A 20,437-nucleotide genomic window follows, 5' to 3' on the forward strand; every position below is an offset into this window, starting at 1 on the left:
CTAGCTAAGATTTGGGGGTGCAGGGGGAGTAGCTGGGTTTTCATGTTGTCTTAGATGTTGATTTCCATTTTTTCTACTTTCTCATACCTTACTTAGCCTAGCCTGTTGCCTTTAACTTGATTCTGACTCATAGCGACTTTACAAGACAGAGTAGAACTGCCCCATAGTTTCCAAGCCATCTTTACGGAGGCTGATTGCGACATCTTTCTCCTGAGGGGCGGCTAGTGGGTTCGAACTGCTGACCTCTTGGTAAGTAGCCCAGTACTTAACCACTGTGTCACTAGGGCTCCTTCTCCCATACTTACAGCTGGGTAAAAGTATAATATAAAGCAAAACTAAGAGGAGGTATAGTTGTTTCAGCAGCTCTGATTTACTTCAAGAATCATAAGCTAGAAAGAATGGTGATGATTCTGTTTTTTCCCCCACTCTATTTCAAGATTCGAAATGAAAGAACTGTTTGCTGGAGTCTATTAATATTAAAAAAGCCACTGCTTTTTTCATTTTATCATTAGATATTACATAAAAATACCTAATATAAAAAACATCTGAGCAACTTTCTTGGGCAGATTTTGAGATGTTTTGTTAAAATTTTTAAAATCTAGTTTTCTTCATCTATGAAGAAATGTATAGTTTGCTATCTTCCTATCTCATTATAATTTTTGACCCTATCTTTAAATAGAAAATTGAAAAATCAACCAGAAGTTTTGGTGGGTATATCCTTATGTGACTTGCTCTCACCCTTTTGCATTATCCACAGCTCAGATTTCACAGTTTTTCAGAAAAGCTTTATGGAAATTCAGAGAGAAAAGAAACTTTAATGAATTGGGCCTGAAGCATTTTTTAATTTCAGTAGTTACTTTTTTTAGCATTAAAATGATGGCTTTTCCCAAAGGCAATTTCGAGTAGATTAATCTTTTCACAAAATAATCCTGCTTTAAACCTCCTTTAGAATTTGCATTTCATTTCAATTTTCCTGATCCTATAACTGAATTCCATTGGAAACTAATCCCCAACAACAAATATTTTAACTGCTTAAACATACTCATATACAATTAGAGACATTAAATGGATGTTAATTAAGCTTTCACTTTATCTTATTCAAATATTCTAACAGGTTAATTACTAAGGGCCTTAGATTTCGTAAATCATGTTATAACCTTAAATTCATATTTCTTGAAAGAAATAAACACAGTTATTTGATACGCATAGTTTATTTTATACACCTATGAATTTCTATAGTATCAATACAGATGATCAGAAACAGTTCACATTGTGCCCACCTGCACTCCATGTCTAAAATGATTTATTCAGTGTGGTATTTTGCAAGGCTGGAAAGGAGAGAAAGTCAAGGTTCCACAGTATCAGTGAAAACTTTTATCTTGAAATAAATTTAATACGTTAGTATAGTCACCCATTTCCTATCAGAAAACAGCAAAATTACATTTTTAGGTGTATTATATACAGAGAAAACTTGGAAGACTTGCCAAAGCATCAGTTTATCAACAGATGTAGGAACCCCTCCCATCTTTTTGAGGTCCTTTGAAATGAAATAAACTTGTTATAAATCAAACTTTATATACCTTTAAGCACCAGTTTGACAATTTAAAGTTCTCTTTCAGGTTTGTAAAATATTCGTCCTTTGAAAGGCAAAGTGAATTCTAAAAATGTAAATGTAATTAAACAAATCTTGGCCTGGATGCTTTTTATTGCAGAAGTCCCAATGTTTTACTACTATGTTCACTTCTTTGAATGAATTTGTTTATAGGATTGAGACAAAATATTTGCCTTTTGTCTTGAAAAATTCCTATACAAAATTAATCATTTTTGGAACTGTACAACTGTATGTTCCACCTGTAATGTTAAATGTACAAGTTGGTCCTTGGAGGTCATGTTATAAAGTCCAGCTTCTTGGATAATTTGTTATTATACAAAACAATGAAAAACCTTAAAACTACCAAAAATATTACTGATGTTAACAATCATGTACGATAACATATTGGTGTGCCCAGATCAGCCTGTCAATGGGTGCTTAAACTGTTAATGTACAATCAGATTTTAAAACTTATTAGTTCTAAAATTTCCATTCATTATATTCTAAAAATTCTAAAAGACCTTTTGAGTTCTGTACTTCAGAAACACTAGAACACTATTAAGGCATTAATTAATGAACAGACCCCATGGAAAGTAACTAATGTATGCCTGTATTGGAGTGCTAGTCATATTTTAAGGCAGTCAAAAGGTTCATTTTTTTTTTTTTCACTTTAAGGCTCTTGCATATTTAAATTTTATTCTATGTAATCTATATAGACATTGTTCTATGTAATGTAAATATTCATCAAGTGGTCAATTTTGGAAAGCAGAGTCTTTTTATAAAGCAAATGGGCAGTTTAGAAATAGTTTGTAATACTCTCCCTAATCCTGATTTTTTTTTTTGTTTAGATGATTTCATATATCATAATTTGGCCATGTATGGATTCTCAAAGTTTACATTTGCAAATAAAGCCTAACAAGTAGCTTAAAGAGAAGTTTCAATAGAACGTTAGTATTAACATACCACCCATTATTTGCGGTAATGCGATATATAAAGGCTTTAACTTCACTCACTACCCTTACAATCCAAGTATTCATTAAGTGAAAACACGGAGAAATGAAGCTAATTTAGTATTTATTTTGTTCAAGCACAGATTCTGATGACTTCTAAAAGTGTAGAAATTTAAATATGCTTTCAAATTAAAAATTAAGTATCACTTGTTTATAAAATTAATATGATGCATGGCAATGCTAAATCAAATAGAAGCAAGGGAAAAAAATAATCAGAAAGTTAACTTTTGTATATTCTCATTGTATTTACAAACTCATTTGCATTGAAAATAATCACCTTAATTTCAGTAATAGATTTCTTAAATTGTGCTTTAAGTTTACAGTTCATTAGTTTCTCACACAAAAACGTATACACACATTGTTACGTGACCCTAGTTGCTCTCCCTATAATGTGACAGCACACTCTTCCTTTTCACCCCAGATTTCCCATGTCCATTCAGCCTGCTGCTGTCCCTTTTTGCCTTCTCATCTCACCTCTGGACAGGACTGCACATTTAGTCTCATGTATCTACTTGAGCTAGGAAGCACTCTTCACGAGTACCATTTTATATCTTATAGTCCAGTCTAATCTATGTCTCAAGAGTTGGCTTTGGGAATGGTTCTGGGCTGAGAGTCCGGGGGTCATGTCTTCCAGGGTCAGTAATAGAATTTTGCAACATAACTCCTCTAGTTTATGTTTCTTTACCTCTTTCCAATATAATTTGGCATTTTTGAAATTTAGAAAAATGTGTTATTTTATTCAAACAGTATGCTTAGCTATATTATTAGTTTTCTACATGAAAAATATTACTATAGAATTGCCTTTTTAATTTTCAAAAAAGTTGACCAGTTTAAAAAAAATGTTGAATGTGCATACAAGTTATTTATAAGACCCTTAATCCTACACACCATGTACATATAAGCTCAGTGAACTATTTAGTAGACCAAAGATGCTGACAATAGTCTTTAAAATTATGGAATGATGAGCATTGAGACATGCTATTTTTCTAAGAGTACTTACATAGTAGAGCAGTTCTCTTCTCAGATACAGGTAAGTACATGTGTAATTGCAAATGAAGACTGAATAACTGCAAACAAAGGTTGAATAACTGACCTTACTCAACAGGCCACAAAATTTATGGAAATATCTAATACGAAAGGTACATAATGTAACTTGATTTGGGGAGAGAATGTATTGATTCAACTGTTTTTCCTAAAGACCTGCTCATGTTAATTAAATAATAATATAACCTTAAATCTATATGGAACAAACAGTAATCTGCAAATGTCCTAACATCCCAAACCTAATTTTTATTACCCAGATGCAACAGGACTAGAAAAAGAGACAAAAATGTCAGAAGACAGGAAAAGAGAGGTATAAAAGCAATCTTCCAACAAACAAGAGATCAGGGAGCATGTGATAAATACTAAATAAAATGAATATAGTAAATAGAACTGATTTCATAGCTTAACCTATCTTTTTTCTTCTAATTCTTCCTTGTGCATGTTTACATTAAGGCTATATGACATTTTTCTAGACATATCAAATCACCACATACCTGTGGTATATGAGACTAGAATTTTTCATTTTACCTATTGTAAGGGAGTCACCAAGAAATTTGGATTTGTGCCAAATTAAGTTCAAAAAGAGATTACAATGACTTAGCTTTTAATTATCGTTTAGATGTAGCTTTACTGTGCTTTTAAAGCTATTTCTCACCTAATTGCCAGGCCCTAAAATTTATTCAGTTCTGATTTATCTTTCCAAACAAATTTTATGTGTTTTTTTAAAACAAAATCTCAGAACATGACGGGGGAGAAAAAGCCTAATACAATGGTGTTTGATCATTTGGAGATTTACCTGCTATTTTAAAAGATTAAGCAGATGTTTGGTAATAGCATCTCCTCATTTAGAATATGAGTTTGTTTCTCTAGGTCTCTTTAAGACTTGGCATATAGTTCTTTTTCTGTTTCTTGAGAATAGTAACTTGTTGGTCAGTACTCACTTTCATTGTGAAAAATGTTCTACTGTGCTCAGGAGTCGTTAAAATTAAGAAGGCCTACTGAGCTATTTTTTAAAACATTTATCTTTCAAAACGTATTAACAAGAATGTTTTCAGTAAAAAAAAAAAAAAAAAAGTTTTAACTTGTATTGCAAGCCCTCCCTCCAATTTCAACTTTAAAAAAAAAAAAAAAGTCATTATGATCCAAGCATCAGATGTTACTTTTTAAAAATAGTGAAATTAAATCAGAGAAGTTAAATTAGTTGTCTTCAGTCACGCAGTTAAGTTAGATAAAGAGAAGAGGTTCCAGAGAGGTAACACTAAATTTAATCCACTAGCATCTTGCCTCACTAATAACCCCATAAAAGTTACTATAACTAAATATACAACAGTGTTAATAAATGGAATTTCTAAGAAATTTCAACTAACAGGGCGGGTTAGGCTTATTAGTTTTTGTTTCACTAGTTAGACAAGTATATCCTGAAACTATTTACGTACTATCTAGGAAATAAGTTTATTTTTCTCAAGATTGTTTTTAAAAACATTTCCCCAAATATTAATGTGACAGAAATCCTAAAAGTAATTCAGAAAATAAAACTTGTTTACCACTTGAGTACGTCTTATTTATAATGAGGTAAAGTTCTTTATTTTTTTCTATAGGATTATGCTATGTATCAACACAAGTTATTAAACAAGCATTAATTGTACTTGAGGATTACTATGAATTATAAAAGTATACCTGGTCATATCTCCTTGTTTCTCTATTCCTAAATCAATCATGTATATACATTGTTTCCTAATATCTAAATAAGAGAAAAGTCTCTTCTGAGCTGAAGTCTTCCCATATTTTGGGGAAATGAATACTGGAATGGGATTCAAGAGACTGTGATTTCTAAGTCTAATGCTCCAAAGTCATGCTCTTTTGGACCTTAGATTTTTAATCAAAATTTAAAAGTTGTTAGCTGAAAAATTTATAAGGTTTTTTCCAGCTGTAAAATTCATGATTTGAAAATAAAGTTACTTTTTGTGTTGATTTCCTTTACTTTTTTTTTGTTTGTTTGGTCTTCTTTTCTTAAATCATAACCCTAATCCATTAATTAGACTTAGCTAAATACTTCAAAAAGGTCATGTCTAATCTTTCTCTGATGGATTTATTATTAGCTCCTAGATATATCTGTCTAAAAGTACTATAAAAACCTGTTGCTGTCAAGTTGATTCTGACTCATAGCAACCCTACAGGACAGAGTAGAACTGCTCCATAAGGTTTCTAAGAAGTGGCTGGTGGATCTGAACTGCCGATCTTTTGGTCCGCAGCTGAGCTCTTAACCACTGCGCCACCAGGGCTCCAAAAAGTACTACAGAAATAGTACATAACTAAAGGAAATAAATTTTTATACTACATTTAACATTTCTGTTAGGAATAAAAAGATCATATTATAATTTAAAATTTAAGAAAACCTTGAATTTAAAGAATTCAAGAGCTATTACACAATTTGATTAGATTTACACTTTAAATTTAATCAGAAAAACATTTTAATGTATCAAAAGTAGCTAACATGTTAAATTCAATGCTTGACAGAGGGTTAAAAACAATGTTTTCAAATCCACCACATAAATAACTATAAGATCTAAAGCAATGCATTTTTTTCCATTATTAGCTTTGCTGACCAAAAAAAAAAAGAAAATCCCAGGTAAGTCACACCATTTAAAAACTGCTACCAGTTCCCCTGAAGGAATGGCCATCTATCAGAGCAAGCATTAATACGTCAGCTGAAAATTCGAAAAGGAACATTTTCTTATCACTCCTGGAGCCCAAACTTCCCATGAAACAGAGGAAAATATCTATATAAACTAATACTACCGAAGTCCCCTTTCTCCCCAAATTATAAAACCTCTAACCTCCAAACACGTAAAAGGCTATAATTTACATTTATTAGTTTGACTTTTCACATAACGGTAAGAAAGGCTTTATAAATCCCACAGTAAATCCTCAATATTTAAAAGACAAAGAATACAAATCAAAGTTTTATGTGTAAGTTACCTTTGACAACCATGATAAAATTATGAGCAAAGATTTTGTCATTTCAACAGGTTGCTTTAATATTAAATCTCCCTACGAAGAGGAGATACTTGCTCAAGTAAATACTGTACTTTAGTGTAATGTAAAGGAAGCTTAGTATATACAAACCGAATAGAAAAAAGAAATAATTTCTTACAAGACTGCTTGGTGGTAATACAGTACTAAAAATTGCCTTTCAAACCTGAAGGACCTAGCTGCTTTATTATTTTTTTCCACTATCAAAAAAGAATGTCTGCTAACGTAATCAATGTTACACAATTGTACATGTAAAAAATGTGAACCTGGCAAATGTTGGGTTATATATATTTGTACCACAACAACAATAATAAATCTAGTGTCATGTTTCAAACTTTAAAAAAAAAGTTTGCCACAAAATGATTACTGGACAAAAAGGAGGCAAATGACATTTTTAAAATTAGGAAGTATCTAAAACCAATTTGTAATTGGCTAAAAAAAAAAAAAAAAGTTAATATTTTTAGAAGTAAAAAGCTAATCTGGTTATAGTTGAAAATTGTTATACTTTAACATTATGGATGGGGGAGTTAAATGGTTGAAACATGAAAAACAGAAAGCATGAGTACATGTTATCTATGTTGTAATTCAGAGGAACTGTTAAGTCACACCCCTTACTCGTGGCAATAATATAGGCTTCCTTGGCACACACTTTAGTCTCTTCTCATTAGAAATAAAATAGTTTTTTCATTGAATAAGTTGTTATTTACGTGATCTTAGAAGACTCTGAAAAGAATTGGTAAAAACTCAAAATTTAATCAAATGTCAGCATTTTCCCCCTTCAGTATAAAAGTTTACAGATGATTTTCATATTCCATCACAGTAACATGGTCTAGTGCATTTCAGAGTATTTAGAAGTTATCAAAGTTGTCCTTTCCCAATGAAAACATTTAAGAAAACTTCTCAGACAAGCTGTTAGAATGTCATGATATGGAACTACCTGCACTTTTTTTGGCTGTTACTTCTTTTAAGTACAAATGTTCTTACTCCCCAAAGAAATAACTATTCTACTGTTGAGCTGTTTTACAGTGTCTATCAACAAGAAGTCCTCTCTCTCAGAGGAAGCTAACGTGTGTTCTGATGCTACTTCCCAAGAGTTAGTTTAGTAGACAGAACTTTGGGCTCATCTTTTTTCTTCTTCATCCTTTTTTTTGTAAAGTAACTTTCCATCACGCACATACTATATCATCTTTCACTGGATTAAGATTAGCTGGGAAGTAGCTGTGTATTTTTTAGCAAGATCCACTGATGGCAGTGGACCTCTTAGATCATGCTGGTGCTTAAATCACATCTAATGTGAAATTTCGAATTACATCCAGAGCTCCAGTATCAAATCCACACATATCCAACATGCCTCGATCATCTGGGTCTGCAATGGTAAAACCATTTGATGTCATTCCACAAACAATCAATTTGGCTGGAATCCCCATTTTCTGTACGAAAAGATCAAAAGGATATTTAAAAATAAAATTTAAGAAAGCAAATACCCTCCAAAATTAAAATACTCTAAAATCTCTATACTACAGCTTTTCATTACAAAGTTATTTTTTTTCCCTCTCCATAAAATTTGCCATATTTCAGGGTAGAGTCCTCCATAAGTAGCCTGGGTACTTTGTGCTTACAAAATCTGTCAGGGTATTAGGGGAGTCAGACAATTTTATCAACATCTCAAACACTGGGACAGTGTGTGTGGCTGTATATAAAGAATTCTCTGGAATTATCAACTTGGCCTATGACTTTGATATGTACAATCTTCACATGTCCCGTGGAAGAATTTGTATCATCCTCTATAGCTACAATTTAAGGTTAAAGTAAGTGAGTTTTACAAAAAACTAATAATTAGTGAGTGTGCACTATGTCCAACACTGTAATAAGCTCTGTAAGTAATTTATCTAGTATCACTGTTGTAACAACCCCCAAAGTAGGCACTATTAACTATGACTTACAGCAGTTAAGTAATCTGCTGAAGTTCACAGTCAGTAGAAGAGACAGACTCAGGACTCAGAACCCAGGCTGTCCTGACTCCAAAATTTATTCACCTGTGGTTATTAAACTCAAACGTGCATCAGCATCTCCTGCAGGGCTTGTTAAAATATAGATTGCTGGGTCCTGTTCCCATAGTTTCTGATTCAGCAGACCTTTTATGGTTCCCCGGAATTTGTGTTTATAACAAGGTCCTAGGTGATGCTGAGGCTGCTGGAGGAGAACCCACTGAGAGCCACTGCTCTTCATCAAGTTCTTTTTCTGCTTCCAGTAGCATTAGCCACATTTCAAGTGTCCTACAGCCCCCTGTGGCTAGTGGCTATTAGATTACACAGTGCAGATATAGAACATTTCTATCATTTCTGGAAGTCCTATTGGGGAGCACTGATTAGAACACAGAAATATCCATGAAACTTAAAACACAGATTATAGCTTTGCTTTAATCTTATGAAGTCCTGTAGCAAAATTCACACGATACTTCTAATTTTTCAAGGAGCACACTGAATCATTCAAAAAATTATAGCTAAGGTAAAATATATATTTCTGCTGATTACTACTAAAAATATTGCTTGCAAAGGATATTATTAGCAATATATAGCATTGGAATTGGCTGAAAAAACATTACATATGTGTGGCCAGTATATTTCCTTATTTCAAGTACTGCTGAATCCATAACTGGCATTGAACACCTATACAAAGGTATAGAACTACCTTTAGTAACATTTTTTGAAAAAGATAATGACTATTTGAGAAATGATTATTATCTGGGGTGAGAAAAAATATTAGGACTCATTTTACCTTCCGATACTCCCTTAGAGCAACAGCAGGATGGACACTTCCAGCAAAGGTCTCATTATCAGTGAATACTATGAAGACATCAGCAGCTGTGTTTGTTTTCTGAGCCCAAATCATTGGAAGAGAGCAATCAGTTCCCCCTGCTGGTATCTAACTCAGAACAAAAACAAATAAAAATAAGTGCCCTAGTTTCCACACAAACAGTACTACTTTTTACATTATCTTTTTGTTTAGAGCCAATATATAGGCCTTCCCAAAGCCTGTATGTATTTTTCTGATTTTGTGCTTCTCATGAGAAAATGACGGTAAAACAATCTGTTCTCATAAGTCATATTAATATAAAACTATTACATAATGTTAAGTAAACTTAATAAATTACTTTCTTACCTGATTCATAGCCATTAAAACCTCTTGTAAGGTCATATCTGCAGTAACTGGACATGGTACCATTTCATCTGAAAAAGCAACTACATAAGAATCTTTTTCTGTCCGTGTGACAACCTGAAAAATTCAACAGTAGTAATTTTCAGCAGATTTTGAGGAACTGAATACAGTACAGTGAAACGTGTGAGAGCTGGAACTCGATGGGACTGCTTTGTTTTTCTGGGTCTTGCAAGTTTTCCGCCTTTGACAAGGTAGAGTCTTACCACTTTCCTATCACTTGTTTTAGTGGAAGATATTTTAGTTTTCTTTCTCTGAAAAGTTTCTGGCTTTCGCAGGTTTTACTGTATTTAGAAGTTTCTAAAACTTCAACTTTAAGAGAAACACTCTATAATGTTAATGTTACTACAAAACCTGTACTGTTTTGGAACTATATAGTAACAGTAGTATAGTTTTCAAAGTACTTTCACAAAGAAACTAGTTCTCACAACAATCCTTTGAAGCATATTGAGCATATATTCTCATGATATTAAATAAGGAATAAAGTCACAGAAGAAAAGCTAAGAAGCACACCTGTGATTTATCGGCTATCCAGTGACAGGCTAGAACTGAAGTCTTCTGACTATATTCATTAAATAATTTTTCTAAGCATTATCTGCTTTCTCAAAAATACTATTAATATTTAATCTTTTGTTGTAAAAATTAAAACATTTCTTCTTATAATTCTTTGGACATGGCCTTTTTCAATACTTAAAATTTTGCTTTATAAAATTGTCTTCAGTTATAAAAGGGTAGAAAAATGTGCCAGCAAAGTTGGAGAAACACAAATAAGTGAAAACATAATTCCTGATCGTATCTAACTTTATAGTTTTGCCCCATTCTAAACACTTTTAGAGTAGAAAAACATTGTGGATCGTTTTAGTTTTCTCACCATGCACATTGCTGCAGCAACTGTGCTGGCGTTGAGTATACTACCCAAAACTCTTTGGTTCATAGAAGCACTGACGTCAACAGCCAGCAAGAAACGCTTTCCGGTTGGCTTAACTGTCTAAAGAGAGAACAAAATACAACAATCATTAAATGAAATCGTAGAAATTATAAGTAGATTACATTTATAACAAATCATACTTGCTCACTACCTTTCGTTCAAAGGCTATGATAACAAGCTTTCTGGTATTTTGACTGACAATTATTTCAACATGCTTAGCTTTTACTAACACTAATACAAAGCAAGTAAGATAACCTGTGTACTAATTTTATTTAAAGGAACCACACACATATATATATTTTAAGTCTTTGTCACTGAAGTAGTGTAAGAATTTCTAACATGAAATTTTTAAAACCAAAATGTTAACGTTTGGCTCTGATACAGGATTTCCATTCCTAAAAAATCACTTCCTATCAAGGCAGAGAAACAGAAGACAGAAGACCACATCAAAGGTCCCCACAGGAATGCAAATTTTTAAATTTGGCAACTTAAAACTACCAAAATGATCTTCGGATAACTGGTTGCTACTCAAAGGCAGGGAGAACACTTGACTCATATCAACTTACAAGATTTATCATATACCTTTACTTATATAAACTAAGGAAAAACAAACTAATACCTAATCCCAAATGGTTTTAATTATTAATACGGCCATTAAATGTTTTTATAAGATATTACATCAAATCATTACCTTAAATGTTTTGTAAAAAGCGTCATCCAAAGCTTTCAAAATTTCATTATCAGGTTGCCACTTCAGTTTTCCTCTGAGCCCATGCCCTGTTTTGTAAGTTTCTAGTGCAAGTAAAACATGAAATGGATGTATACGAGCCTAGAAACAAGACAAAGACGGAAAGTAAACGCAAAATTAAAGTTAGAAATAACAATAATTATGTAATCTTCCTTGCATTTTCATGTTATTGTATCTAGTAAATATCTTTAAAAAAAAAAAATGAACACACAGTAACCTTACATTTAAAAGTCAAAATGCAACTTGGTTTATGAGAAAAATCTCAGAACACCTAACTGCATTTCCAAAATTTAGAAGCCAACTTTTTGAATCAGAAGCACTAAGAAACGGCACTGAGAATGCTTACCTTTTTTAACAGTTTTTCATTACACAGTTTTTCACATACTGAAGACACTTCTGAATTTCCTGGTTCAAGCACTGAATTAGCAGTCATCTTTCCTAGATTCCTTAGTAATGCAGTAAGAGGCATTTCTTGCAATAAAGCCTTCCATACCTATTGCAGTAACATAGACAGAAGATTAAGGAATTAAGGGGAAATGAACTGGGTGTTAACATAATATTCATAATATACTTTCTAAGCATTAAATCTGGGGTTCAGAGTAGTTTTAGAAAAGCTGTGCCAATTGGTCAAAGGTTTATCACATAAGCTAACTTGTTCTTTACTAGCATAAGGAAGTGAAGCATATTGAAAGGAACTGCACAGGACAATTTTGTTTTAATTGGCAAGGCATATCAACCACGATATTTTCTGGAGTGGAACTACACTTACTGAATGCCAACTACACTCCAGGCATTTGTGAAAGGTGTTTTAAATAAACATTAATATCAAGATATAGTTAATTTCTTTCTTAAAAAAAGAAGTAATGAATATATAGTTGCATGTTTATCCTTTTTAAACATATAATACAATTATTCATGTTTAACCATATAAACCAAAAAACAAACTTGTTGCTGTTGAGTCGATTCCGACCCATGGCGACTCCATGTGTTACACAGTAGAACTGCTCCATAGGGTTTTCTTGGTTGTAATCTTGACAGAAGTAGATCATCTGGTCTTTCTTCCGTGGCCCCACTAGGTGGGTTCAAACCACCAAACTTTAGGTTAGTAGTTCAGTTCTAACCATTTGCACCATTCAGGGACCTGTTTAATCACATACTATATTTACTCACCTCTTTAGACTTTAAGTGATTTGTTAGAAGATGTTCTCTAACTAATCTATGCTCTTCTATTAGATGAATGACTTCCAGTTCATCTTTTGTTCGCTTAACTTTCTCTACAGCTTCCAAATATTTTAATAATTTTTCAGTTTCCACAGAAAGTGCTTTTTCCTTATACAATTCATGGACCTCTTTCCAGCCCTTTGTAATATATTTGGTCACAATGGCAAGTCCTTAACAAAACAAAGAATTAAAAAGACATGTAGGATTACAGGTTAAAAAAATAGAACATGTTAACTGAGAATATATGATATAACAGTCATAATGAGTTTTTAGGGGAGAAAAACCTGTATCTTAAGTCATTTTATTACAGAGTTTTTTTTTGGAGACACCAGAATTAGAAATTTTGGTAGGCAGTGCCTACCTCAGGTCCAAAATCCTAGAACAATTTACAAGTGTATGGATCTATCTCAGTTAATCTTCTGTTCACTTGCCCCTTTCAGGTGCTGAATAAATATGCATTTTTGAATAGTAGAGATAAGTGGAGATAAATAGGTACGTAGGTAATTTTTATTTGTTTTTATAGCTAAGAAAGCATTACAAGCCAAATTAAAAAAAAAAAAAAAGATGAAAATAATTAAATATTTTTTCATTCCTTCTACATTTAATAGTAGAAAGAGCTTTGGATTTGGGGTGAGTAAATCTGGGTTCTAGTCTTTGCCAACAAATAAGCTGCATGATCTTTCCTTAATTTCCACTATAAAAGGTGGGGACTGAATTTTCAAATTCAGATCTCTATTGTGGGGGAGGGCAGGTAAAATAAATAAGTGAAACAGGCACAGTGACATAATATACTGATATAATACAAAGTGGTTATCACTGTATGTGGTGAATTGAAGAGAGCATGCTGTGACAAGCATTTTAGCCAAGTGCTAAGAAAATGTATGTTCAAGAGAAGTCAGAATATCGATTTTCATGTGAAGTCTTTTTATTTTTAAAATGCTGGCAAAGAATTAATTTTTCCCCCTAAAATATCATGCAACCAAAAAAAAAAAAAAAAAATCTCTAAGCCAGATTCAACTCATGTGCTATTTCTGAACTCTAATCTGAAATCATTTTATCAAAAGTCAGTATTAATATGCAGGAACTTCTAAACTATTCTGATTCTTGCTATCTTCCAGATTTTGCTACAAAATCTCATATTGTCTTAACTGATTGTTTCATGTAAGTGTAACTTCTGTTTTGTTTTTCCAACTAAAATGAAAAAATTTCTTAATGGCAGTCTTATAATTATTTTTTTCTACCCAAGTTATGGATTGAATTGTGTCCCCCCAAAATATGTGTCAATCTGGCTAGGCCATGATCCCCAGTACTGTATGGTTGTCCTCCATTTTATAACCTGATGTAATTATTCTCCATTTTGTGATATGTTGTAAATCTTAACCTCTATATGTTGATGAGGCAGGATTAGGTTATGTTAATGACAATTACGTTATGTCTGTTATGTTGATGAGGTAGGATTAGGGTGCATCTTCAGTCTATCTCTTTCGAGATATGAAAGAGATTAAACAAGCAAGCGAGAGAGCAGAGCTGGGGGAAGAGGGATGCTAAAAGAAGAAGAGCAGAAGCTAAAAGAGACAAGGACCTTCCTCCAGAGCCAACATACAGAGAAAGCCTTCCCCTAGAACTGGCACCCTGATTTTGGATTCCTAGACTCCTAAACTGTGAGAAAATAAACTTCTGTTTGTTAAAGTCACCCACTTGTGGTATTTCTGTTATAGGAGCACTAGATAACTAAGACAACCCAGTTCTAGAATTGTGCTGGCTACACAGTAGCTGCACAATAAATACTCGATTAATTGACTTATTTTATCTATTATAAATGCACATTTCAGTTAAGGTATTAAAATATTACTTATTTGTAGCTTACTTGGAGTTTGTTTCAAAATTCTTTTCAGTCTGAGAAGCTTAGGCATCCCTTATACCTAAACATGAGATTGCTGGTATTATAAGGTTTCAATTTAGAATAAAGAATCTTATATGTGAGAGTAAATTTAGGGAACATTTAATGCCTCATTTTATAGACCAAGAAACCAAAGTCCAGAAAAATTATCTGCACAAGTTCAGAAACTAATTTATACAATCAAAAGTAGCATGTAGGCGGTCTTCCTCTTAGTCCAGTACTCACTCCACGCTACCATGTAGCGTCTTAATGAATAAATAAATAAAGCTGGATCCCTACATCCTTCGTATACAGAATCACAGATTTAAATGTAACAAAACCATGACTATGTTAGAAAGAAAACCATAGATAAATACTTTTATGATATTAGTTGGAAAAGGCCTTTCCAAACCTAAAACGAAATCTCAAAATCTATGAAAGAAAAACAGTTAAGTTTGATTACATCAAAATTCCAAACTTTAGTATATTAGAAACACCCCCTCCCCCCAATATTGAAAGACAAAGAACTAGGGAAAAATGCAATGTAATGTATATAATAATTATTAACTGCTATAATATGTATCCAACAGTACCCATCCATAGTAAGTGCTCAATAAATCTTTGTTGAATGAATGAGCAGTAATTATAATCAATGTTAAAAACAATAGCAACCCAATGGATAAAAGGGCAAGGATACAATACAATCCACAGAAAAAAATACAAATACTTAGTACACGAAAAAAAGAGTACTCCCAAATTGCAAATTCGAATGACTTTTTCACCTAACCACTGACTAAGATTAAAAACATTAATGATACTCAGTCTTCAAATGTGGGGAAACTGGCCACTCTCATATACTGTTTGTGGAAATGTAAATTAGTTCTGCAGTCTTTGGAACTATCTTTCAAAACATAAAATCTATATGCCAATTGCTTTGTTCCAGTATTTCTATTTAACGACTTAACCATTATAGAAATAGTCACACAAATTACTTCACTGCAGTATTTTGTAATAGTAAAAAAAACCTGGAAACTACTTGCCTACTAGTTAGACACTAGTTAAATAAATTATACAATGGTGTGTCTATATGTACACAGAACTATTTCTATTGGCCTAGAAAACTATTAATAATATACTTTCAATTGAAACAAGGAGAATAAGTAACATTGTTTTATAAAAAAAGCTAGTTTATAGTACTATATGTTTAGGAAAAATCTGGAGTAAGATATAACGTATTGTATGTAGTCATTTTTTTGAAGGGGCAGACTTATACTTTCTGCATTATATATTTCTGTATTATTCAACTATTTTTAAAAAGCATGTAAATACAATAAAAAATCAAAATACAAATGTGCGTTCAAATATAAATATTTCCAATAATTTACTGCTTAAATTTCATTTGAAAAAGTCCATTTACAGTCAAAAAGTGATAAATTAGAAATTAATGAGGAGATTCTGTGCACAAAGACATCATTATACAGTAAAACCTATGAAAGCCAGAACCTGTGTAAGGTGGAAATCTGCTAGAGAATGAAAACGGAAATATTTTCCACTAATGAAGAACGACAGAAAAGTGGTAAGCTGCACCCTGATGAAGGTGGAATACATGTGAGACCTGAAGAAACAAGGCAGTACTGTTGAGTTCTGGCCCTCACATGTTTTACTGCATAGGCAGTCCCTGGATTACAAACCAGTTCCGTTCCTAAGTCTGACTTTAAGTCGAATCTGTACATAAATCAGCACAGTAGTCAAATGTCTGTCTTAGTATATAGTGTACCTTTCTATGCGTAAAAACATCAAAGAAACACTTCCAGATACACTAAAACATCTTTAACATAATATTACAGTAATAATAATAATGTTTTGATGCACACTGCCAAGTTTGTTGCTACGCGAACCACTGTACGTACCTTGAATTTTTAACATAATAGGCTTTATTGGGGGGGGGCATTGGTTCGTGAGTCAGATGTAAGTCAGGCATTTGGTTCGGATATTTGTAACCCGGGGACTGCCTGTACAATACATGTGGAAGGGAAAGCGAGGAACAAATACTGAACTTCTATTACTTGCTCAAGAGTGTTTCTTATTTCCCTTCTAAGAAAGACTAAGTAATTATTGTAGCTTTGTAGCTCTAATTAACTGCTCAAAAGTCTTTTCCCATACAGAACAAAAACCAGTTGCCACTGAGTGGATTTCAACTCATAGCAACCCCACAGACACAGAAAAACAATGTTCTCTGGCTGATTGCCTGGAGGCAATTAACATCCTGAATTGCTAGTTAAATTCAACACTATTTCAGGTAGCCTTTGGGTTCTATGGAACATATATCCTAGGAAGACACGTATCAAATGTACCAAACCTAACCCGTGGCAGTTGAGTCGATTCCAACTCATAGTGACCCTAGAGGACAGAGTAGAACTGCCCCATAGCTTCCAAGGAGTGACTGGTGGATTCAAACTGCCGACATTTTGGTTAGCAGCCAAGTTCTTAACCACTACGCCACCAGGGCTCCCCTAGGAAGACAGGGAGGGAAAAAAATGATAAGGGGCTAGAGGAGTGTAGCCTGGCTATCTGCCATCTAGTGGCAAGGAGCTGCTTTGTTTCTACAACATTAAACTTGTCCATGCTGCTTTCATAGTCTGTAGTCCCTTATATGAACATTCTAGTTAGCATGGTTAACATTTTAAGATTTAGAATATTAACCTGTAAATTGTCATTTAATTCTTGACTATTAATGTCTGGATTGCTTGTGGTAGGTTTTTAGTTCTAGGTTAGGATTAAAAATACTTGAATTAATGCTATCTCTGGAGAATTAAAGGTTATTTCTGGAAAATATTATACCATTGCCTTATGTCAAATAAAAATTTGCTATTTATTGGAACAACCCTCCCCGCCCCCCACCATGAGGATCTTATGCTTACCTTCACTGGAAGGTTTAAGATGTGACAATCTCAGTAGATCTTTGTGAGACCAGCCATTTCTTTGTTTATATTTTGTAACTGCCAGGGCAAGAGCCATGCCACCTTTTTCATTGTACCAGTCCGCTACAGCCTTCCGGAGGGCACGACCCCACATACCACATTTCATGCTTTCCTTCAGATCTTTCTTAAACTGGATAAAAGTAAAGAGATGGGTAGGAATACGACAAACTTCAGAAACAGCTTTAAATGCTGCTTGTTTTGTGCTTATGTCCGAACACTGGGAACAAATGGCAAGTGCAAAGAGCATGGGCTCCTGCTTTGCGGTTCTGCCTTCTTGACTAAACAACTTTATTTCCTGTATCACTTCACATCCTCTGCCATCTTCAATTAACCTAATTAAAGCTTCAGCATTTTCAAGGCCCAACTTCTGTTCTTTGATATAGTAAGTCCCACCTTCAGAACCAAAACATAAGAACCGGTGTAGTCGATTCATGTCAGTAACTTGCCATACATATCCATCTTCAGAATTGGCTATCTGCTTCTCATTCAGTGGTTGCATTTGGTTTATTGACTCCTCCATTTTTTCTGTCTTTTAGAAAAACTATCAAAAAAAGCAAAACATTATTACAGCTAGATAAAAACAGGAAAATTATAAAAAGGAAGGCAATATTTATTAATCTATGCTTACTGAAATCTGTCACAGAATTTTTAATTTAAAAATCTCTTTTGAACTCAGTAAATGTCTCTTAATTTAAAATCAATATAAATGTTATGAAAAATCAGAAAAGGCAGAAAATGAAAGAAAAAAACATCTGACTATCCAGAGATAACCACTTAAATAGTTTATAAAGTGTTTTTGTTTTGTATTTCGATTTTTACAACTTAAGGAAACTCTGAATCCTCCAAAGCAAACAAACTAGACTACAGCCATGGTGGTATGAGCATTACAAGCAACAACTAAGTAGCCACATGACTGAGATACCATGTGTTGCTTCTGAGATTAAGCAGGTAGGTTAGTATGGGGTCTTGAGGTGTAGACAGAAGAATAAGTGGGGGGTGGGCAGCAACAGTAGCCACCACTAAGATCTTACTCCCTGAAGAACCAGTCATGTCCTTCAGGGGACGTTAGGTCTTTCTCTAGCCCCAAGGAAGGAATTTTGATTGCTATAGCCAGTGGTTCTCAAACTTTGTGTGCATCAGAATTTCCTGAAGTGCTTGCTAAAACACAATTGGTGGGTCCCAGCCCTGAGAGTTTCCTTCTTGTTCAGTAGGTCTGAGGTGAGGCCCAAGAATTTGTGCTTATCACAAGTTCCCAGGTGCAATGCAATGGACTTCTCTTTATACATAGCCTTTCTGGCCCTGGGTTTATAATTATGCCAAAAATGGCTGGTTGGGCCACAGTCTGACCTGTACTTGGTCTATTTCATGAACCTTGCAGGAATTGGTCAATTTAGTATGCAAATAAAACCACCCAATAGGATCAAGTAACTCGTAGGATTGGTCAGTTTTGCCATCCTGCTAGGGTTATTTAAGGGCCAATCTCACAGAGGTTAAAGAGGGGCCTCACTACCATCAAGAAGAGTCTGGAGAGGAACATGTCCTTTGGACCCAGGGTCCTTGTGCTGAGAACCTCCTAGTCCCTGAAGAGAGAGCCGTCACACTGAAAATGGTGCAAGATGGTAAGAAATGGTGGCAAGCACAGCATTGCCAGTTACAGAGAAATGGCGGCAGCAGTATAAGCAGTGGGAACCACGGGACCAGAAGACTGCTGGCTACAAGCCCACTGAGAGCGAGCTGAGTGCCTTCGGGCAGAAGGCTTGCTGGTGGAGCGGGGTACCTTTAGGTACTTGTTGGCAGAGCTAAAAGAGCTGTTAACACTTGCCCGAGCAGGGCAGATACCTAGAAGCCCAGCAGCAGAGGCCTGGATGGGATATCAGCTAGTTCCTCTGAGAGAAGTGCCATTGTCTGTCATGGCTGAGAAGGAGCTGAGAGCTGGCCTGGTTGGAAGCTGTCCTGACTGACGAAGTTGATCTTGTCTCCTGAGTTATATCCTGTTCCCGAGTTGTAGCCTGTTACTTCTCTAATAAACCCCATGGTCTGTTGAGTTCTGTGTGGCCACTGCAAGAAATTATCGAATCCAGCAGAGAAGTAGAGTGTGCCATGGTGGGGGGGGGGATGGCTGGTGTCAGAAATGGTGAAAAAGTTGGAGAGTGGAGGTATAGCTGACCGCCACTTCACAGGAAACAGCTTTGTGCTGATCCTGATTCTTCTCCCTTGTGCATGTAGATGAGTTCTGACGATGTCAGATTACATCAGGTGATGCTGGACCTGGGCTCAATAATGGCGCCATAATTTCTCTTCCCACATGACTGGTATAGGCACTGGGCATATGTCACAACTCTGGTCAATACGACACAATAAGAAGTCAGCTGGGAATACTTCTGAGGTTTTCTTCACTCTTAAAACGGGGTTAGGCTTTTCTTTTCTGCCTCGAGACATTTTCATGCAAGTCATGCCTACAGTGGTGGCAGCCATACTAAGACCATGAGGGGAGCCAGTTTACCAGGACTAGTCAATAAATATGTAAGGATGCAGGGCAGGAAAAAAATGGAAGGAACCTGGGTCCTTGATATCATCGAGCTGCTTGGAACAGCCCTACTTACAAATTTCCTATTATTCGTATGTCATATGTATCCTTACTGTTTAAGATATCTTTTGGTTTTCTGTTTGTTTTAGTGGAGAACATCTTAACTGATTAACAACCTATCAATTATGCTCATTTATAGTTTATGTCATCTGTAACTACCCTCACTTTTTCTTCCTCTACCATCTCTAAAACTACTAGA

At 34.4% G+C, this 20,437-nt stretch overlaps 1 protein-coding gene across 4 annotated transcripts in view; it reads right to left on the reverse strand.

Annotated features, from left to right (window-relative positions):
* Positions 1-4,536: 4,536 nt before the first annotated feature.
* RO60 (Ro60, Y RNA binding protein) overlaps positions 4,537-20,437 on the reverse strand; it is a 30,719-nt gene continuing 14,818 nt past the window's right edge. For 2 of the 4 annotated variants that reach the window (XM_023737012.1, XM_023737013.1), the window contains exons 2-9: positions 17,592-18,192; positions 12,741-12,961; positions 11,917-12,063; positions 11,514-11,651; positions 10,766-10,882; positions 9,841-9,954; positions 9,457-9,603; positions 7,829-8,108 (exon numbers count right to left, since the gene is read on the reverse strand). In XM_023737012.1, the coding sequence (XP_023592780.1) occupies positions 7,956-8,108; positions 9,457-9,603; positions 9,841-9,954; positions 10,766-10,882; positions 11,514-11,651; positions 11,917-12,063; positions 12,741-12,961; positions 17,592-18,171 (1,617 nt within the window). In that variant the 5' untranslated portion in view covers positions 18,172-18,192 and the 3' untranslated portion in view covers positions 7,829-7,955. Of the gene's footprint in view, positions 8,109-9,456; positions 9,604-9,840; positions 9,955-10,765; positions 10,883-11,513; positions 11,652-11,916; positions 12,064-12,740; positions 12,962-14,658; positions 14,714-17,591; positions 18,193-20,437 lie in introns of those variants that run through there. The other 2 variants (XM_023737014.1, XM_004382554.3) reach the window with 2 other exon arrangements.

The sequence above is a fragment of the Trichechus manatus genome, unplaced genomic scaffold (genome assembly GCF_000243295.1).
Source record: "Trichechus manatus latirostris isolate Lorelei unplaced genomic scaffold, TriManLat1.0 scaffold00095, whole genome shotgun sequence".
In the NCBI taxonomy this organism is placed as follows: domain Eukaryota; kingdom Metazoa; phylum Chordata; class Mammalia; order Sirenia; family Trichechidae; genus Trichechus; species Trichechus manatus.